The sequence below is a fragment of the Haematobia irritans genome, chromosome 3 (assembly GCF_050003625.1).
Source record: "Haematobia irritans isolate KBUSLIRL chromosome 3, ASM5000362v1, whole genome shotgun sequence".
In the NCBI taxonomy this organism is placed as follows: domain Eukaryota; kingdom Metazoa; phylum Arthropoda; class Insecta; order Diptera; family Muscidae; genus Haematobia; species Haematobia irritans.
The window spans coordinates 67266901-67288517 of NC_134399.1; the positions used below are offsets into that span (position 1 = coordinate 67266901).

At 35.1% G+C, this 21617-nt stretch overlaps 1 protein-coding gene across 1 annotated transcript; it reads left to right on the forward strand.

Annotated features, from left to right (window-relative positions):
- The first annotated feature begins 1743 nt into the window (after window positions 1-1743).
- On the forward strand, window positions 1744-19011 carry LOC142228108 (putative cytochrome P450 28a5). The gene is made up of 8 exons (XM_075298427.1): window positions 1744-2103; window positions 12374-12512; window positions 14712-14819; window positions 14871-14975; window positions 15035-15439; window positions 18096-18213; window positions 18278-18547; window positions 18617-19011. The coding sequence occupies exons 1-8, from the start codon at window positions 1913-1915 to the stop codon at window positions 18778-18780; spliced, it is 1500 nt and encodes a 499-aa protein (XP_075154542.1). The 5' UTR covers window positions 1744-1912; the 3' UTR covers window positions 18781-19011.
- The last annotated feature ends 2606 nt before the right edge of the window (window positions 19012-21617 follow it).

Sequence of the window (21617 nt, forward strand, 5' to 3'; positions counted from 1 at the left end):
ATTTTTTTTGAGGGTGTAGACATTCTTGCAATTTTGAACTCCAAGTTTTTCCTTCAAACTACAAAATTTTCTTTAACAAGTGAAAAAACTTAGTTATGTCTAATAAATTTTCTTGAATTTGTCGAAAAATATTTACTTCTTTTTATGACTTCGGCGTGATGCCAACGTTTGTAATACTGTTTAGTTAAAATTTTCTACAAATATTCAAAATTTTCTAAAATTAACCGAAAGTTTTCTTCCTGGTGGGTTCACTGTTTTTTCAGTGTGTCGAAATCAGAAAAACATATATATGGGAGCTATATCTAAATCTGAACCAATTTCAATCAAATTTTACACACTTGACTATACTACTAATTGTACTCCTAGTGCAAAATTTCACCCAAATTCGGCCAAAAATCTGGCTTCTGGGGCCATATAAGTCCATATCGGGCGAAAGATATATATGGGGGCTATATCTAAATCTGAACCGATTTCAATCAAATTTTGCACACTTGACTATACGACTAAGTGTTATGTTTGCATAAAATTTCAAGCAAATAGGTGTAAAACTCTGGCTGCTGGGTCCATATTAGTGCATAACGGGCGAAAGATATATATGGGAGCTATATATAAATCTGAACCGATTTCTTCCAAAATCATACTGACCCAAATTAGGAACATGTGCCAAATTTGAAGGCGATTGGACTTAAATTGCGACCTAGACTTTGATCACAAAAATGTGTTCACAGACAGACGGACGGAGGGACGGACGGACGGACAGACAGACGGACGGACAGACGGACATTGTTATATCGACTCAGGGACATACCCTGAGCATTATTGCCAAAGACACCATGTGTCTATCTCGTCTCCTTCTGGGTGTTACAAACATATGCACTAATCTATAATACCCTGTTCCACAGTGTGGCGCAGGGTATAATTATATGTTCACCTGTTTTACACAAGTAAGAAGAACTGAAAGTTAACAACAGATATAAAACAAAATCAAAGACAGAAATGAAATTCAGACATATACATTTTTGTTATGTTACAAGTCCTCAAAGTGCTACCGATGGCCAAAAAGACAAATGTGTTAAAAACAAACAAACAAACAAAACAAAACTTAATAAAACGCTATACAAGACAAAATCTCGTTCATCCAAAATCCCTTTGCTGTTATAAATGAGGGTCCAAAGTAAAATATTTATAATATTTCCAAAAGTAAAAATATTTATAATATTTCTATAATCAATCCACAAAATTATGACAATAAAATTGAGAGATATAACTGTCTTTGTCCTCCAAAGTGGGCATCGGCAGTCAAAGGGTTAATTAAAATAATTGACTTCATTTAAATACTGTTTTTTTGATTTTTAACTGCTTTCCCTAACCTTTAACTGAAATTGGGTTTCCATGTGGGTATGATCGTTATATTGAATAACTGCTGTAACTAAATCAATCATGATCTAGATAATTTAGATAATGTCAAAACTAGTACGAAACTTATACCATGAGAATGCCCGCATTAAATTATCAGCATATCAAACACTTGTTTAACACTAAAAAGGGTTGCACATACATACACCATTTCAAACATTTGCTCATATCGGTTCGGGTAAAAGAATTTAAATTATTTTAGGTAATCGGCATTCAACTTTATTCTAAAATGTACATTGTTGCTAGAATTAAACGACCCTATTATGTGTATGAGAGTCTTTGCCATCACTGTTTTAACTACAGCGGCCATTGAAACGAGAACAATTCACTTTAATACTCGATCGACCATCAAAGAGTAAACACATGATCGGAGCAAATACAAAATAAATTAATTGAACGAAAAAAAAACAAAAAAACACAATGAATAAATAAACAAACAAACTAAGAAAGAAAAAAGAACAGTGCGTATTGGTGAATATCAAAAAATACAACGGAAATGTGGCTTATAATAAGTCTGTGGGTTAGTGGTGCCGTATTTGGATTAATTTATTTATTTCTACGATGGAATTTCAACTATTGGTGGTACTTCGATGTAAATGGTCCAAAACCTGATATATATTTTGGAAATCTACCCAGTGCTGTAACCAAAAAGCGTCATGTCGTCTACGACATATGGGATATCTATGAGTATGTATCTTTGTTGTAGTTGTTGTACTCGATTGTTTACTTACCCATAGATATTTTAAATTGATCGTAATCAGCCAACACGATATTGGAGAGGTATATGTGTCACAGTGGTTGGATGGGCGAATTGTTGATGATTGAACGAAAACAAATCAAAGAGCGAGAGAGGGTTAATAGATATTGTTATTGTGAAATTTATTTAGCAAATAATTAATCGTATTAAATAACGAAGAAGGGAGCACGCGTTAATAAGGCAGAACGATTAACTATGCCGGTATCGAAAGTTCTCTAATTGTCAATCGATCATATTTAGAATTAAAGAATTTAATTGTCTCTAATTGTCAATCGATCCTATTTACAATTAAAGGCCAGTATGCACCTCTAGCGAAAAATTTCATTCCCATAAGAAATACATTGCTATTTATGCTAACGAAATTTTCGGTAGCGTTCAATTTCGTAAGCTGGTACGCACCTCTAATGAAAATAACAGGGTTGTCAAAAGCATATTTTGGCAGCAAACATTTAATTTATTAAAATCATTGTGTGCGTAAAAATTTTAAAAGGTCTGTAAATAATAAACAATTTATTTGAGGAATATTTGGAACATATATTAACAATTTTTAAAAGCGATTAGCTGCTTTAAAATTTGTGTACACAGCCCTGTTTTTTTGTTGTAGACTTAAATAAATTTTTGAGGTGCATACCGCCCTTAAAGAATTAAATTATAAAACAAGTATATACGGCCGTAAGTTCGGCCAGGCCGAAGCTTATGTACCCTCCATCATGGATTGCGTAGAAACTTCATCTAAACACTGCCATCCACAATTGAATTACTTAAGTTGCGGTAACGCTTGCCGATGGCAAGGTATCTTAAAACCTTCTACACCATCTTCTAAATTGTATGTAAGTCCATACGTGGTTATATTAAATCAAAAAAGATCGATCCAATACGTATATAATTCAGTTTGACAAAGTAGACATAAAATTTTGACAAAATTTTCTACAGAAATAAAATTTTAACAAAATTTTCTATAGAAATAAAATTTTCACAAAATTTTCTATAGAAATAAAAATTTTGACAAAAATTTCTACAGAAATAAAATTTTAACAAAATTTTCTATAGAAATAAACTTTTGACAAAATTTTCTATAGAAGTAAAATCTTGGTAGATTATTTTTGGCTCGAGTGGCAACCATGATTATGAACCGAATAAAATTTGAACAAAATTTTCTATAGAAATACAATTTTGACAAAGTTTTCTATAGAAATAAAATTTTGACAATAATGAAAATTTTATTATGAACCGAATAAAATTTTAACAAAATTTTCTCTAGAAATAAAATTTTGACAAAATTTTCTATAGAAATAACATTTTGACAAAATTTTCTATAGAAATAAAATTTTGGTAGATTATGTGGACCGATGTGGACCAATTTTTGCATGGTTGTTAGAGACCATATACCAATATCATGTACCAAATTTCAGGCGGATCGGATGAAATTTGCTTCTCTTTGAGGCTCCGCAACCCAAATCTGGGGATCGGTTTATATGGGCGCCATATATAATTATGGACCGATGTAGACCAATTTTTGCATGGTTGTTAGAGACCATATACCAATACCATGTACCAAATTTCAGCCGGATCGGATGCAATTTGCTCCTCTTTGAGGCTTCGCAAGCCAAATCTGGAGATCGGTTTATATGGGGTCTATATATAATTATGGACCGATGTAGACCAATATTTGCATGGTTGTTAGATACTATATACCGACACCATATACCAAATTTCAGACGGATCGGATGAAATATGCTTCTGTTAGAGGCTCCACAAGCCAAATCTGAGGGTCCTTTTATATGGGGGCTATACGTAAAAGTGGACCGATATGGCCCATTTTCAATACCATCCGATCTACATCGACAACAACTACTTGTGCCAAGTTTCAAGCCGATAGCTTGTTTCGTTCGGAAGTTAGCGTGATTTCAACAGACGGACGGACGGACATGCTTAGATCGACTCAGAATTTCACCACGACCCAGTATATATATGCTTTATGGGGTCTTAGAGCAATATTTCGATGTGTTACAAACGGAATGACAAAGTTAATATACCCCCATCCTATGATGGAGGGTATAAAAATGAGAAAATATGTTACTTAATTAGTTTAATTTTATTTATATTACTAGCGTAATCCGGCCCGCTTCGCTGCGCCTTCCGAAGCATATTTGGAGGAATATTTTGCGTTAACTTAGTCAACTATATCCTTCGTGCTGAAAACAAATTCGAAAAGATGTGAATTCTTTTAAACAAATCGGACTACTTGATTTTTCGTTTATAGGTACAAATACGGCGGGAGAGGGTGTACCTTCATCTATATTTCTTGTGCATTTTAAGTGTGGTTTGTCAAGGAAAGGTATCCTTCTCCTCAACATATCTGAAAATTAATTATAATAACATACAAAGAATTACTATTTCCCATCCAATAAATCGGAAAAAGCAAAAATAGTAAAAAATTTTACCACATTAACATTTGCTAAAATGTTGGAAAATGGTGCACCCTCTACGTTGGCTGCCAATTTCATGTACATTTAAGATCTTTACTAAAAAGAAGTATGGCAGAAGCCTGTGCAAAAATCATAAAATTATGTACTTCCCATTTACGGACAACCCTCTACTTTCAATTTAAGAAAAAAAAACGGACAAAAGGGAACCCTCCCCCCACCTTCGCTCCACTCCGACCTGATATCGGACTATCACGTACCCTATATTAATTTCGCAACTACTCAATGGTCCCTATAAATTCTATCGAAGTAAATAGACAAAGTTTATTTAAATTTTCCCCTTCCCCAACCACATATCGAAAAATCATATACTAATTTAAAAATCATGTATAAATTTAATCACCTCCTCCCACGTTCCCTGTAAATTTCAAGTAGATCGGCGATGTTTAAATTTTGCTCTATTGTTTTAAAGGGACGTCACTTTCCCCGATACAATATCGACAAACACCGTAGTGAATAGCACCCCTAACCTTCCCTGAAAATTCTTGAAACTTTCCTTCAAGTGTGGAGCAAGGAAGGTTGCCTCTTCGTTCATATCCTTCCCCCACTGCCTATGTAAATTTCAAGAAAACATAAGAATTGTTGTTTTTTTGCAGTTTTAGAGGAGGACCTCCTCCCCGACTAAATATCGAAAAGTGATGTAGCGTATCTTTTGTAAACGTCCCAGAAAATGTCAAGCAAATTATAAGCCTAAAAGGGCGGCCTCTCTTCCGTCCAAATATCACAAAATCAGGTATCAACTATTAATATCGTAACCTCCCCCCCCCCCGTCCACTGTAAATCGGTAACTCGGTAAAAGTTTAATTGTTTCTCTGTATGTACTTAAGAGAAGCGGATGTCTCCCTATGCCCTTTTATTTTTATTAAAAAATCGAGAACCTGATATAAATTTCATAACCCATTTTTTCCGTAAAATTTCAGTCGGGGGAGTTTAGTTTTGTTTGTACTTTCAAACTAAAAAATTCGGGCAAAGGGGTGGTCCCCCTCCCCGACCAAATATCGAAAAATAATGTAGCGGATTTTTGTCTAGATGCCAACCCCAACATTCAATGAAAATTTCAAGCAAATCGCATAATATTTTTCCAAATTTCAAAAAGTAGGGCAAGGGGGAGGTCCCCCTCCCCATCCACATATGAAATCATCTGGTACCCCATATTAATTCCATAACCTCACCACATGTTCTCTGTAAATCTCAGATAATTTAGAGAATTTTAGTTTTTTCAGTGTACTTAAAAAAAGTCGAACAAAGGGGAGGCCCCCCCTCCGCCACCAAATATCGAAATAAAAAGTAGCGGATCTTTGTCTAGATGCCAACCCCAATCTTCAATGAAAATTTCAAGCAAATCGATCAACTTTGGTCCAATTTTCAAAAAGTCCGACGAAGGGGATGTCCCCCTCCGCGACCAGGTGTCAAAAAATGAGGTACCCTATTTTCACCACATGAACGCCCCCTACGATCTCTGAAAGTTTCAAGTAAATCGGTTCAGCCGTTTCGGAGCCAACTCGGAACATACAAACAAACAAACAAATAAACAAACATAGATTGAATTTTATATATATAGATTTTTAACAAAATTAATAGATTAGTATTATTTTATTTAATTCGATGTAATTAATTTTAATTTAATTCATCGCTTTCTATCTATTTTTATACCTTCCATAATATGATGGCATAATTTTGTCATTATGTTTATAACTCCACACTCAAAAAAAGTTTACTTGGATTCAAAGATTTTGACCTTCCCTTAAGGATTTTGGTATTGATTCCGAGCTAAAAATGCGGCTTCTTCAAACTAAAGACATTAAAATTAGAATACAGATCTCTTTTAAATAAAGCTATTCACGTACAAACAAATGCCAGTTTAAAAATACAAATTATAACGGATATTTCAAAGTAAAAAATGTTTTCTTAATTCTAAAAAAACTTTAAACTAAAGACGCTAAATCCTCAAAATAAGTCTTAGCCTATATTTGAAGCGTTTTTATCTTAAATCTAAAGTTTCAATACTTCAGTTAATTTAAGGACAATTTCTTTAAATCAAAAATGTGTTTCTTTACTTTAAGGAAAATTAGCCTTAGTTCAAAGACATGCGACTTCGACGGAGGGACTCAAATTTACAAAATTTGTGTCCTAAATTTAATGAAAAAAAAATTTTGAATCAAAGATTATGAACTTTTTTTAATTAATATTTCATTATTTAAATTTTGAAGCAAAGATTATAAACTTTATTTTAATTAAAATTGCATTATTTTAATGAAATTTGTCTTTAATATTTTGTAAATTGCACATCTTAAAATTTGTATTGTGTAATCTTTAAAATCAGATAAATATTTTTTCAGTGTATGCATAATTAGCTGTTATTCATTTAGATTGGATGGTATGGCAAATGGGCCATGTCGGACCACCTTTTGGCCCCATATAAACCGAGTATAGCTCCAACATAGACTTCCAGAGACTATTGGAAGAGAAAATTTAAATTTGGTACATGATGTTATTAGAGGTCCTATAACAACCATGCAAAAATTGGTACATATCGGTCCGTAATTATATATAGCACCCATATAAACCGATCCCCAAATCTTGGAGCAGCAATTTTATCCGATCCGATTGAAATTTGCTACGTTATGTCAATATATGCTTTCTAATAGCCGTGCATAAATTGGTGCATATCTTTCCATTATTAACCCATTAACGCCCAAAATTAAACTGCCGGACAAAAATTGATTTCATGGGTTTTTATTAACTCAGTAATGAAATTCAGTATGAAATTCTCCAAAAAATCTCTATTGCCTATTGGGACAATTTAAACTTTTTATTACAATAAACTTAACAGTTTTGTCTATATACAATAGAGATATTATATGCAAAGAATTATAGATTTTAGATCACTTGGAACCAGGGCTGCAAATAAAATTTAAGGAAAAATCCTCACTTTTTCCCGAAAAAATCGGCACTTGCATTTAAAATCTTAAAAAAAATCGGGAATTTAAATAATATTAAAAAACATATGTTTTTGTTAAAAACAAAGCAAAGGAATTAATTTCATATAAAAACACACAATTCTATTATAATTAGTACATGTTTGTATGTATTACGCATTCTGAGTAAGTCGTAGCCAAAAAGTACGCGAACGACATCTATTAATTATTTGCATATTCTAAATTCCAGCTTCTAAACATTAAAAACAATAAATGCATCCGAATTTTATGTCCTTACGCACATAGTAGTTAAGATATTATAACTCCGATCTTTAAAAAAATGTGGTTACCGGAAATATTGATTTTAGACTCCATAAAACATACTGATCGACTCAGAATTACCCCATGAGTCGATCTATTCGTATTCGTCCGTTCATCGGAGGGTCTGCCTATGTATTGTTTGCAGGATTCCGGTCGCAACTGCACTGAGAAAAAAGCATCCCCGGTTCCAAAGATTTTGCCTTTGCTTAAACAATTTTGGTATTGATTCCGAGCCAAAGAAGCGGAGAATACAAGTAAGGACACTTTTAAGACACAATTCTCTTTTAAATTTCGGTTTTGTGTACTTCCTTCTAGGAAGCAAATTTTAATTCTTCGTTTTTCAGCTTTTTTCTTCATATGCTATCAAAGTCCTTTAAAAAGGATTTAACGACAACTTTATTTTCCAAACTCAGACTCGACTTTCAGTAGAAATTATGCTATGTTTCATGTAAAAACCCTCTTTAAAATAAAGTGATGAAAAACATGTCCTATTTTTAAACGATTTTTTGCTTTGTAGTCAAGATGCAAAAATACAACAAATTTAAAGACAATTTCATTAATTTTAAAGAATTTTTATGAATTATTAAAGTCAAGTTGACCTTAGCCCAATTTTTTTTTCTTTCATGTTATGATAGGTTAGGTTAGGTTAGGTTATGTGGCAGCCCGATGTATCAGGCTCACTTAGACTATTCAGTCCATTGTGATACCACAGTGGTGAACTTCTCTCTTATCACTGAGTGCTGCCCGATTCCATGTTAAGCTCAATGACAAGGGACCTCCTTTTTATAGCCGAGTCCGAACGGCGTTCCACATTCCAGTGAAACCACTTAGAGAAGCTTTGAAACCCTCAGAAATGTCACCAGCATTACTGAGGTGGGATAATCCACCGCCGAAAAACTTTTTTGGTGTTCGGTCGTAGCAGGAATCGAACCCACGACCTTGTGTATGCAAGGCGGGCATGCTAACCATTGCACCACGGTGGCTCCCAATATGTTATGATACCCATCTATAAGTGAAATCACTTAATTATAAGGACAATACGACTTCATTGAAAAGTTTATCGACTTTTGGACAAGGAAAAAAAACTTTATATTAGAGAAATGCGTCTTCTAAGCTAAGCAAATTTTGCATTCGTATTTTAAGGACATGAAATCTTTGGCCTGACGAAAATATTTTTTTCAGTGTATTATTTTGATGAAGCTTGGTTCAGTGCTTTTTTGGCACAAGGACGGAGGCTATTGAATTTGGAAAAATCGAATCAAATTTAGATATAGCCCCCATATATATGTATCGCCCATTTTCAACAAATAGCCTATATATATATATATATATATATATATATATATATATATATATATATATATATATATATATATATATATATATATATATATATATATATATATATATATATATATATATATATATATATATATATATATATATATATATATATATATATATATATATATATATATATATATATATATATATATATATATATATATATATATATATATATATATATATATATTGAGCCTATATAATAACCGGTCTTCTTCAAATTTAATACAAGGTTATAAAGCACTCTTAAAGAGAGCAAAATTTAATCGAAATCGGTTCAGATTTCGAAATCGCTCGATTTTCCCAGATTTTCGAACGGAATAAATATCGTCAAATTGCTATTTTTTGAGTCAAAAATCATCAAAATGCCGATAAATCGACAAAATTGGTAGCTCTGCTTGGTACACATAAAACTATTGAAAGTATTTTACGAAAATTATCCGAATAATAACAAGAATATAACGCACTGAATGTGACACTTCACAGCAAAACAAGAGCTTCCAAAAAAGTAGTTTTTATCCCTAATTTGGAAGTAGGAAGTAGTGAAAACTTGGATCATCTCCAATGAATTTTACATGGGCTTGTCATAGGACGGAAGTACTTCATTTTTGGATCATTTGCATTGTTTTAGAAGTTGTGCCCTGAAATGCCTTAGCACTCTGAGCCACAAACGCCACTGAACACGATGCATGAAAACGTCTATTTAAATCCCAGCAAAAAAAAACGTCTCCAAAAAGGTAGTGAAAATGTTCTTTTTGGTTCCGGAAGTGGTACAAAATTGGCGCAGAAGCCATGAATTTAACATGGGCTTGTCATAGGACGGATGTCCACCATTTCAGTAGCCGTTGCACTGAGTTTGCATCACTTCTTAAGGTGTGATGCGAATTCAGTGTTTTGGATGTGAATTAAGAAAATATGTGATATTTTGACATATAAATAAATTTTAATTTTTTTAAGATTTTTAATGCATTCTAACGCTTGTCTGGAACTTTTGACATCAAATATTTGCAAAAACTTGCAAGTTTTTTTAGAAGGGTGTGAAGTTAAAGTTGTTTTCTAAAGTTGTTTTTTAGCCAAGACACAAACCACCAGAAAATTTTTAACTTTTATCTTTTCAACGAAAATTCGCAAAAAATCTAACAAATTTCGTCTTGATTTGTTGCTGATTGACTAAATGCGATCAAATATGAACAAATTTTGTTAATTATTTTATATTTAGGCCTTTAAAATAGAGGGAGTTAAAACCCAATTATATGCCTAAACTGTTCAAGCCTCCTTTTGGTTATTTCTGATAGACGACAACGAACCAAAGGGGGTACACGTTGGTAACCCCAACTGTGGAGCATACCCACGTGAAAAGCCCATGGGCGTAGGTCATCTGTGAGAGAAGAAATCCGGGGAGGTTCAAATCAACTTTTATGTCCGTTTTTGAACGCATTATGGATACAATTTCTTTTAAATTTTGAAATAAGTAGAAAGCCCAGATTGAGAAGAAAGCTACCGTTCTATTTCCATAAACGTAGCTTATTAAAATTTAAAAAGGGGGGCTAAGTAATTTTATCAAAAATTTCGATATGGATTTTCGCCTATTTACAACCCACGACAACGAACTAAAGTGGGTATACGTAGGTAGCTACACCCTTGGAGCATCCCCCAATGAAATCCCTATGAACGTAGCTTATCTGTGAACGGAGAAAACTCAATAGGGGTAAAAGTACCATTTGTTAGAATATCAACTATTTTCAACACTGATTTTCACCTATTTAGACCCCACGACAACGAACTAAAGTGGGTATACGTAGGTAGCTGCACCCTTGGAGCATCTCCCAATGAAATCCCCATAGGCGTAGCTCATCTGTGAACGGTTAAAATCAAAGGGGGTAAAATTACTATTTCTTAGAATATTAACTATTTTCAACACCGATTTTCACCTACTTAAACCCCACAACAACGAACTAAAGTGGGTATACATAGTTGGCTGCACTCTTGGAGCATCCCCCAGTGAAATCCCCATGGAAGTACCTCATCTGTGAGAGGAGAAAACTTAATGGGGGTAAAAGTAATATTTGTTACAAATTCAACACTGATTTTCACCTATTTACACCCCACGAAAATGAACTAAAGTGGGTATACGTAGGTAGCTGCACCCTTGGAGCATCCCCCAATGAAATCCCCATGGGCGTAGCTCATCTGTGAGAGGAGCAGGGGGGTTCACCCTGATTTCTTCTCTCACAGATGACCTAACATACGCCAATGGGCTTTTCATGTGGGTATGTTCCACAGTTGGGGTTACCAACGTGTACCCCCTTCGGTTCGTTGTCGTCTATCAGAAATAGCCAAAAAGAGGCTTGAACAGTTTAGGCATATAATTGGGTTTTAACTCCCTCTATTTTAAAGGCCTAAATATAAAATAATTAACAAAATTTGTTCATATTTGATTGCATTTAGTCAATCAGCAACAAATCAAGACGAAACTTGTTTGATTTTTTTGCGAATTTTCGTTGGAAAGATAAAAGTTAATAATTTTCTGGTGGTTTGTGTCTTGGCTAAAAACAACTTTAGAAAACAACTTTAACTTCACACCCTTGTTGTTTAGAATGGATTTAAAATTTTTTTTCGGCATAATTTTTATCATTTTATTAATTCTTAATCTGTTGTTAACCTATTTAAAAAAATTAAATTTCACATTTAAAAAATTAAAAAAGCGAGTTATAAAAATGAACTTCCGGTGCAGTTAAAATAAAGAAAATCATTGGCAGAACATTTTTGGAAGTGCTTTTAAAGTTGTGCCTTTAGAAGAGCTTCAAAATTTTTTGCTGGGATGCTTGTGATATTAACCTAATATGACACCACGACATGACATTATAACAACTACCTGAGATGTTCTTTATTACTATGAATGAAAAATAAAGAACGCTGGTTCATTTTTTTTTTTTGAAAATATGCTTTGAATGAAACACTTGTGTTTTAAAAATATTTTATATATGGGCATTACCTTTTGATATATCGACAAAAGTTCAAAATCCCTGACCTTTAATGTCACACTTCTCCTCGCCTGATCCAGATATAATATGGTTTCAAACAACCAAGTTAAAACAAGTTTTTTTTTGCTAATTTCTCTTTTATTTTAGTGCTTATAAGGAATCGGACAACTTTGTGGGGATTTTCAAAAACCGAACGCCACAAATATTGATACTCAATCCAGAATTGGCAAAACGGATTTATATACAAGATTTTAAACACTTCAATGAAAATGCCAGTTCAGTTTTGGTAATTGTTAATTCTAAAAGATATATGAAACATATGGTGGTAAATTAGCTTTACTGGATAACATTATATACAGGGTGACTGATGTTTAATGCAACAAGCAAAGCGCTATAGGTTTTAGTTTAATTTTTTGTTCAAAAGCAAAAAAATGTCTGAAATAAAATCAAATTTTAGAATCCGTTTAGATTTTTTCGTATTAGTTACACTGAAAGAAGAGTTTTCAAGCCTTCTTAGTTGATGCGTGATTAATGTAGTGGTTGTGCGTCCTACTGGAATGTACATGGTCTGCGGCCGAAATGTTTGTCTGTCCAGAGTTTCAATACTGTCTGTTTTGATCATTTTCCCGATAATATTCAGCAATTATTTTGATCCCGCGGTCAGCGATCATCGGCCATTATAGGAGCCCACACCATTATCATCGGTGGTACTAGAGGCCAAACGAATGTGTAAATTTCCAGCTGAACTCTTTGACAAGTAAACATGATCATTTTGTTTGTTCACTAACTGCTCATTGTGGAATGGGTTCTCATCGGAGAAAACCAAATTCGGTAACTGACCACTTTGTTGAAGGCAAAGCAACTCTTGGCTTTCTATCTTGGCTATTCGAATAACGTTATTTCGTAATTTAGATCAAAATGCTTTGGTAGGTTTGTAAACAAAAAAATGAACTGTAAATGGAATAAATATGTCAGCTGTCAGACGAGCTGTACATAAATAAATAGCAACCTGAAGTTGGTTGCCATTCATATAAGCCACCCTGTATATGGCATTATCCTACCAAACCATATAAATAGTTTTCCATATTTTATTGTATATTCGGCATGCTAAAGAGACGCGAAATACACATGGAAAGTAATAGTCGTAAAGGGTGATACGGTCAAAATTTGGTCAATATAAACTTGACGTATTTCTTTCAATTTTGCATTTAAAAAACCTGAACACCCAAAAACATTTTGAAGGTGTGTGTGTAGAATGGTGCTCCCATTTTGATTTTGGAATTCACTCTTCAGTTGTCAAAATGCCGTCCAAGCAAGAAGAGCAGCGTATCAAAATTTTGCTCGCACATCGCGAAAATCCGAGCTACTCGCACGCAAAGCTGGCAAAATGTAAACACAAATGTAATTAAAGTGTTTGGAGAACGTTTGTCGACAGCCAGGAAGTCTGGATCGGGGGTAAATCGAAAACCGGAAGCCGCTGAGACGACAAAGAGAGTTGCCGGTAGTTCCAAGCGAAACCTTAACCTCTCTCTCCGAGATGCCGCAAATAAGCTGGGTGTATCGTCTACAACCGTGCATCGAGCCGAAAAACGAGCCGGACTATCGACTTACAAGAAGGTAGTGACTCCAAATCGCAATGATAAACAAAATACGACGGCCAAAGCGCGATCCCGGAGGCTGTACACGACGATGCTGACGAAGTTTGACTGCGTGGTAATGGACGACGAAACATACGTCAAAGCCGACTACAAGCAGCTTCCGGGACAGGAGTTTTATACGGCAAAAGGAAGGGGAAAGGTAGCAGATATTTTCAAGCACATAAAACTGTCAAAGTTCGCAAAGAAATATCTGGTTTGGCAATCCATCTGTACCTGTGGCTTGAAAAGCAGCATTTTCATAGCTTCCGGGACTGTCAACCAAGACATTTACGTGAAAGAGTGTTTGAATAAACGTCTTCTGCCTTTGCTGAAGAAACACGGTTGTTCCGTACTGTTTTGGCCGGATTTGGCATCTTGCCATTACGGTAAAAAGGCCATGGAGTGGTACGCCGCCAACAACATGCAGGTGGTTCCCAAGGACAAGAACCCTCCCAACACACCAGAGCTCCATCCAATTGAGAAATACTGGGCTATTGTCAAGCGGAACCTAAAGAAGACCAAAAAACTGCTAAGGACGAGCAGCAGTTCAAGGCAAACTGGCTTTCTGCGGCGAAGAAGGTGGACAAGGTGGCTGTACAAAATCTGATGGCAGGTGTCAAGCGTGAGGCCCGGCAATTCGGATTTGGAAAAGCGAAAGCCTAACTGAATATTTTTCCTGAATTTTATACTAATTGAACTTGAAAAAGAAATTTAATCTGATTTTTTAAATAAACGATTTCACCGATTTACACGCGTTTTCCCTTGACCAAATTTTGACCGTTTCACCCTTTAGATTACAAGAAGATATGAACAGTAAAATCTTTTAACTAATCAAACTAATTTTATAGGTCGATGAAAAAACGGACTTTCTGTTTGGCAATAATCCCTTTACAACTTCTGGTGATAAATGGAAACAGCGTAGGTCTGAGATAGTTCCCGGATTAACTTTAAATAGAGTATGTCTACCTAATATTGTATTCACTTCAAACTAAATAAGTTTGTTTCAGATTAAGGCCATGTTCCCGATAACATTGGAAATATGTAAACGTATGACCGACTACATCGATGGACAAGTGCAGAATCCCGGTAAAGATGGCATAGATGCTAAAGATGTAAGAATTCTATCAGGATATATAAAAAAGAAAGTAATTTAAAATTCTTATATTTACAGATGACTTCACGATTCATGGCTGATGTTATAGCCGATTGTGTTATGGGCATACAATGTGATAGCTTTCGTGATACTAATGCACCTTTGCTAACTATGAGAGATAAAATATTCCAATATTCTCCGGTTTATAATATCCTTGTAGGATTGCTTCCAGCAATTGGTAAATTGAAGAAGATGCGTTTTATTACTAAAGAATATGAAACATATTTTGTTGGTCTAATGGAAACGGCCATAAAAATGAGGAAATCCCTGGGCAAGGAAGCTGACGAACGGAAGGACTTTCTGAATTACATGCTGCAATTGCAACAAAAGAACAGTCTTACTAATATGGAAATATGTGCCCATTCTATGACATTTTTATTAGATGGATTCGAAACTAAATTAATTGAAACTAAATTAATTTTAGTGACTATTAAGAGTGCTTTTTTTAGAACATTAGTTTGATTTTGATAAAAATAACCCTGTTCTATTCATTAGTATTACGATTTCATTTAATGTGACCAAATGCATTTCTTTACCACATCCCACAAACGTTCTCGAATATCAGCCTTATAGCTTCAGATGGCTGATATGTAATGCAAAAAAAGCGAAACTTCACACTGCAAGGCTTTGCGACTGCCTGGCTTCCCACGGCGTCTCATACACGCAAAAAAATAATTCTTTCCTCCCAAACGAAATTTTAGACAAACAAAGTTCGTTTCTCATTTGCTTTTCGCTGTAAGGAAGTGTATTTGGAAGAAAAGTATATACTTTTTGTGATAAACGTTTATTCTTTTCCAGGATGTAAAAACAATTTCATAAAGACTAACTCAAAAAAATTTTTTTTTTTTCTGGCTAATTGCATTTTCCCTCACATCTTTTTCACTTCCACGAAGATTTTTAGTTCTTAGCACCTTTTTCTGTAATACAAACAATGTAGAAGAAATTATACGATTTTATAAATTTTTAAAATTTTTTTACCTTTCGCCTGGACGGAGAATCGAACCGCGGACCATGCACTTTGTAAGCCAACACACTAACCACTGAGCTATGTACCTGTTATGGTCATCAATAGATAAATATCCATATAAGTTATATTTATATAGCATAGCTTGCGGCGCCCACGAACCGAATAAACAAAGTTTATTTAACAGAAACAAACATTTAGTTTGGCACCGTGGAGCAGTGGTTGCTACGTCTGACTCTCATGCAAAGGGTCGTGGGTTCGATCCCTGCTTCGACCAAAGTTTTTTTTTTTTTTTTTTTTTTTTTTTACATACATTCTACATATGTTCGGAAGATTCCGAAAAAAATGTTCAACATTACATTGTACTATATTAAATTTTGAACTGTAAAATGTGTTTTATTAAAGACCAAAAGTCAGAAAAGAACAGTGTTTGATATAAACGAAATGGACTCTGTTGTTGTTTCAAAAATAACTTTGTTTATTGAAAAAATAATAACTTTGTAACAAACGAATTTTTTTGGTGATAAAAGTTTAAAATTTTCGAAGCAATTCAAAAAACTCTAACAAAAGAAAAACGTTTTCGGTACACGTTTTCCAAACGTTTTTTTTCTTTGCGTGTAGGAGAATGTCTGGCACCAGGTCTAATCTTGCCTCAAATTCGACCTTCTGCTGTTCCTTGGGAAGGGAGGATAATTATTACCCTCCGTATCTCGATGGAAGAATGAACACGTTTTGTGGTCAAACTTGCATTGTTTCTTCATACATCGGTGTTGCAGGAACTGCGCACTTGATGGTTCATCGTGCTGGTTTTTTCGACATCTGACATTGACTACACTGAAGCTTGCTGCAGGTATTCTGGCTGTCCGGAGATGTCAATAATCCGTCTTGGATCAGGAATCTTAGCAAAGAACTGGGTTGTAAGCTCCGTTGTCATTCGTGGCCACGCCCATGGATGTCGTTACCGGAGCTGCCAGGGGATTATGCGGAAGGGTACGGTGTGATGGCGTGACTGAGATATCATCGTTCGAAGAGATATAAATGGTAGCATCGGCTTCTGTTTCCGATTTCTGTGTGTTGTGCCGACTTACCGTGGATGGCTCCAATATAACCTGGTTTATCATTTGATGACATTGCTCCTTATAAAAGGCTTTTGTGTGTACTACTTTCTCCTCATTTCCAATTTGATTTCCAACCTGTTCGGTCTTCTTTTTTCAAATGTGTGTTCTGCGATATACATCGACCTCGTGACACCTTCCCCAGCCATCGTCCTGGTTTTTGTTCGACATCTGGCATCGAAGCTTTCTGTAGCTATCCTGGCCGTCCCGACGTTGTCAAAAATCCATCTTGGATCTGGAATCCTGGCCCAGAAACAATTTGGTGCAAGCAACTGGCGTGTAAGATCCGCTATCATTCGCACCGGAGAAAATTCCTTGGGAGGGTGAGTGATAATCACGATGAGGGGATTGAGCTTGCCTTATAGGAGAGACTGCATTTCCGATGGATGTCCGGAGCGAGCTATAATCTTGTCGCAAATGTGACCGCCGGCTCTTCCCTGGAAGGAATTGCCACCCTACGCGGAAGATCTTCTATGTTGGTTTCTTGTTGGTTCGCCATCTCACTTTTCGCCGACATTTGGTCTATATTGCATTGGACCTGTCTGTAGGCATTCTTGCAGTCCAGGTGACGTCAATGATTGTTGCCCATAGTGTAACAGCTCGTCCACCAAATTTAATCCATCTTGGCTCTGGAGAGTCCACCGTCGGGGCACTTAGCTTGAGTTCCCAAACCTAATGTGAAATTTCGTCCCATTTCAATACTTTGCTACATGTGTACAGTTTTTGAGAATTGCAAATGCCAGAATTTTCACCGGGAGTTACTGTTGCCTGTTGGACAATACCAGTTTTTCTACCCACCGTAGCATCACTGACTTAGTTAGGGTTTCTGAATCGATGAGAAGAGATATTGAAGACAACAACGTTGGGTTTCTTGTACTTTTAGACCACTTTAAAGCGTTTGACTTCAACTTTTTTAGATGTGGAGTAGGTTATTGAAAAGTCTTATCTCTTCTGTTAATTTACTTTAAATTCACTTATTTATTCTATCATTTCATTCAAGATGGCACGGTATCCAGCAATTCAACAAAAGCTTAGAGAGGAAATTATCGAGAAATTGGGCAACAGTCGAGATTTTGCTTTGATTCATGAGCTATCCTATTTAAATGCTTGTATACATGGTAAGATATCCCTCGAGGTTTCTATGGTGAAAGAATATGTTCTCTATGTCCGTTCTATTTTCAGAATCTTTGCGTATATTCCCTGTGGATTTCTATTCTCAGAAAATTTGCTCCGAACCCATTGAAATACTTAACAAGAATGGAAAGAAATTTAAAGTTCCTCGTGGCATGACAATCATTATACCAAAATATCCCATTATGATGGATGAGGAATTTTATGCTGATGCTTCTAAATTTCAACCGGATCGTTATTTGGAGGAAAATGGTGGCCTTAAACAGTATTTCAATAAAGGTGTCTATTGGTGTTATGGTGATGGACCCAGAATATGTTTAGGTTAGCAGAGATATTCCTCATCCTTGGTAAAATGTATCATATATAAAGTTTGAATTTCTTTTGTTTCAGGTGTCACATTTGGATTTGTTCAAATTAAGACTGCTTTGGTGGAAATTCTTACCAAGTTTATTGTAAAACCCAATCCAAAAACCCGAAGAGATTATACATTCGATCCAACATATTTTCTGGCTCGACTAGAGGGTGGAATATTCCTGGATTTCGAATCAATATAAAATCTATCTTTTAGATGTAATGTGACCTAATATTTATTTAGATTATATCCGTTCGCAAAACCTCTTTAAACACACATTTTTCTAAGTGGCCTCTCACTAGAATAATATCCACTGTTAAGAAAACTACGAATTTTGCAGAATAATTTCGTTTTAGTATCTATGATCTTTACATATGTGCCAATTTATTCCGTATAGACTACAATATATTAAACCAAATGGCTTGTACCTGAATTTATGATATCTGGGTGTGGTTTCTACCTGGTATGCCCTGTTATTAGCATAAGCGTAGGAAGGCCTCTGGGGAGGGGGCTTAGACCCCCCCAGAAAAATTTTAGCCCCCCCCAGAATTTGAAACTCTATTTATGATTTTCCATTTTTCAATAAATGTCAATAGTTTTTTTTAATTTTTATAAAAATTAAACAAGTATATACAATCGCACAAATTTCCGCTAAAGACTTTCATGAACAATCGAATTACTTGGGTTGTGGTAGCAGTTGCCGATGGCAATGTTTGAAGTCTGATAATTATGAAATAAAGCTGTGGTTGAATTTATGATTGATTTAGTTTAGTCAATTTAATTAAAACAAGTATATACGGCCGTAAGTTCGGCCAGTCCGAATCTTATGTACCCTCCACCATGGATTGCGTAGGAACTTCTACTAAAGGCTGTCATCCACAATCGAATTACTTGGGTTGCGATAACACTTGCCGATGGCAAGGTATCGTATAACTTTTTAGCACTGTCTTCTAAATTGTAAGTTAGCCCATACGGGGTATATATTAAACAAAAAAAGGCCGATTAAATACGTATATAATCTAGTTTGACAAAATTTTCTATAGAAATAAAATTTTGACAAAATTTTCTATAGAAATGAAACCTTGACAAAATTTTCTATAGAAATAAAATTTTGACAAAATTTTCTATAGAAATAAAAATTTGACAAAATTTTCTATAGAAATAAAAACTTGACAAAATTTTCTATAGAAATAAAATGTTGAAAAATTTTCTACAGAAATAAATTTTTTACAAAATTTTCTATAGAAATAAAATTTTGACAAACATTTCTATAGAAATAAACTTTTGACAAAACTTTCTATAGAAATGAAATTTTAACAAAACTTTCTATAGTAATAAAATTTGACAAAATTTTCTATGGAAATAAAGTTTTGGTAGATTATTTTTGGCGATATGGACCAATTTTTGTGTAATAAGTCATCGGCTATATATAACTAAAGACCGATATGGACCAATTTTTACATGGCTGTTAGATGCCATATATTGACAAAATGTACCAAATTTCAACCGTATCGGATGACTTTTGCTCCTCCAAGAGGTTCCGGACGTCAAATCTGGGGACGGTTTATATGGGAACTATATATAATTATGGACCGATATGGACCAATTTTTGCATGGTTGTTAGAGACCACATACTAACACCATGTACCAAATTTCAACTGGATCGGATGAATTTTGCTCTTCCAAGAGGCTCCGGAGGTCAAATCTGGGGATCGGTTTATATGGGGGCTATATATAATTATGGACCGATATGGACCAATTTTTGCATGGTTATTAGAGGCCGTAAACTAACATCAGGTACCAAATTTCAACCGGATCGGATGAATTCTGCCCCTCCAAGAGGCTCCGGAGGTCAAATCTGGGGATCGGTTTATATCGGGGGCTATATATAATTATGGACCGATATGGACCAATTTTTGCATGGTTGTTAAAAACCGTATACTAAGACCACGTACTAAATATCAACCGGATCGGATAAATTTTGCTCCTCCAAGAGGCTCCGGTGGTCAAATCTGGGGATCGGTTTATATGGGAGCTATATATAATTATGGACCGATATGGACCAATTTTTGCATGGTTGTTAGAGGCCGTATACTAACATCAGGTACCAAATTTCAACCGGATCGGATGAATTTTGCCCCTCCAAAAGTCTCCGGAGGTCAAATCTGGGGATCGGTTTATATGGGGGCTATATATAAGTATGGACCGATATGGACCAATTTTTGCATGGTTGTTAGAGACCGTATACTAAGACCACGTACCAAATTTCAACCGGATCGGATGAATTTTGCTGCTCCGGGAGGCTCCCCAAGCCAAAATTGGGGATCGGTTTATATGGGGGCTATACGTAAACGTGGTCCGATATGGCCCATTTTCAATACCATCCGACCTACATCAATAACAACTACTTGTGCCAAGTTTCAAGTCGATATCTTGTTTCGTTCGGAAGTTAGCGTGATTTCCAGAGACGGACGGACAGCCGGACAGACGGACGGACGGACAGACGGACGGACGGACGGACATGGTTAGATCGACTCAGAATTTCACCACGACCCAGAATATATATACTTTATGGTGTCTTAGAGCAATATTTCGATGTGTTACAAACGGAATGACAAAGTTAATATACCCCCATCCTATGGTGGAGGGTATAAAAATAGTAATTGATATTAAAACTATTCTTTCATAAATTAATATCTTAATAATGCTGCGAAAAAGCGTTGCCAAAAAAGTAGTGAAAATGTTCTTTTTGGGTTTAGAAGTGGTGCAAAATTGGCGGAGAAGCAATGAATGTAATATGAGCTTGTCATAGGACAAATGTCCACCGTTTCAACAGCCGTTGCAATGAATTTGCATCACTTCTTGAGGTGAGATCCGAATTCAGTGTTTTGAACGTGAATTAAAAAATTTTTTCCCAAATAAATAATTTTTATATTGTTTTTATGATTTTTAAAAACAATGAAACGTTTTTCCTGGAATAATTTCCAAAATTATCGATTTTTCTATAATGGATTTAGCAGTTTTGTGGCAAAATTTGAA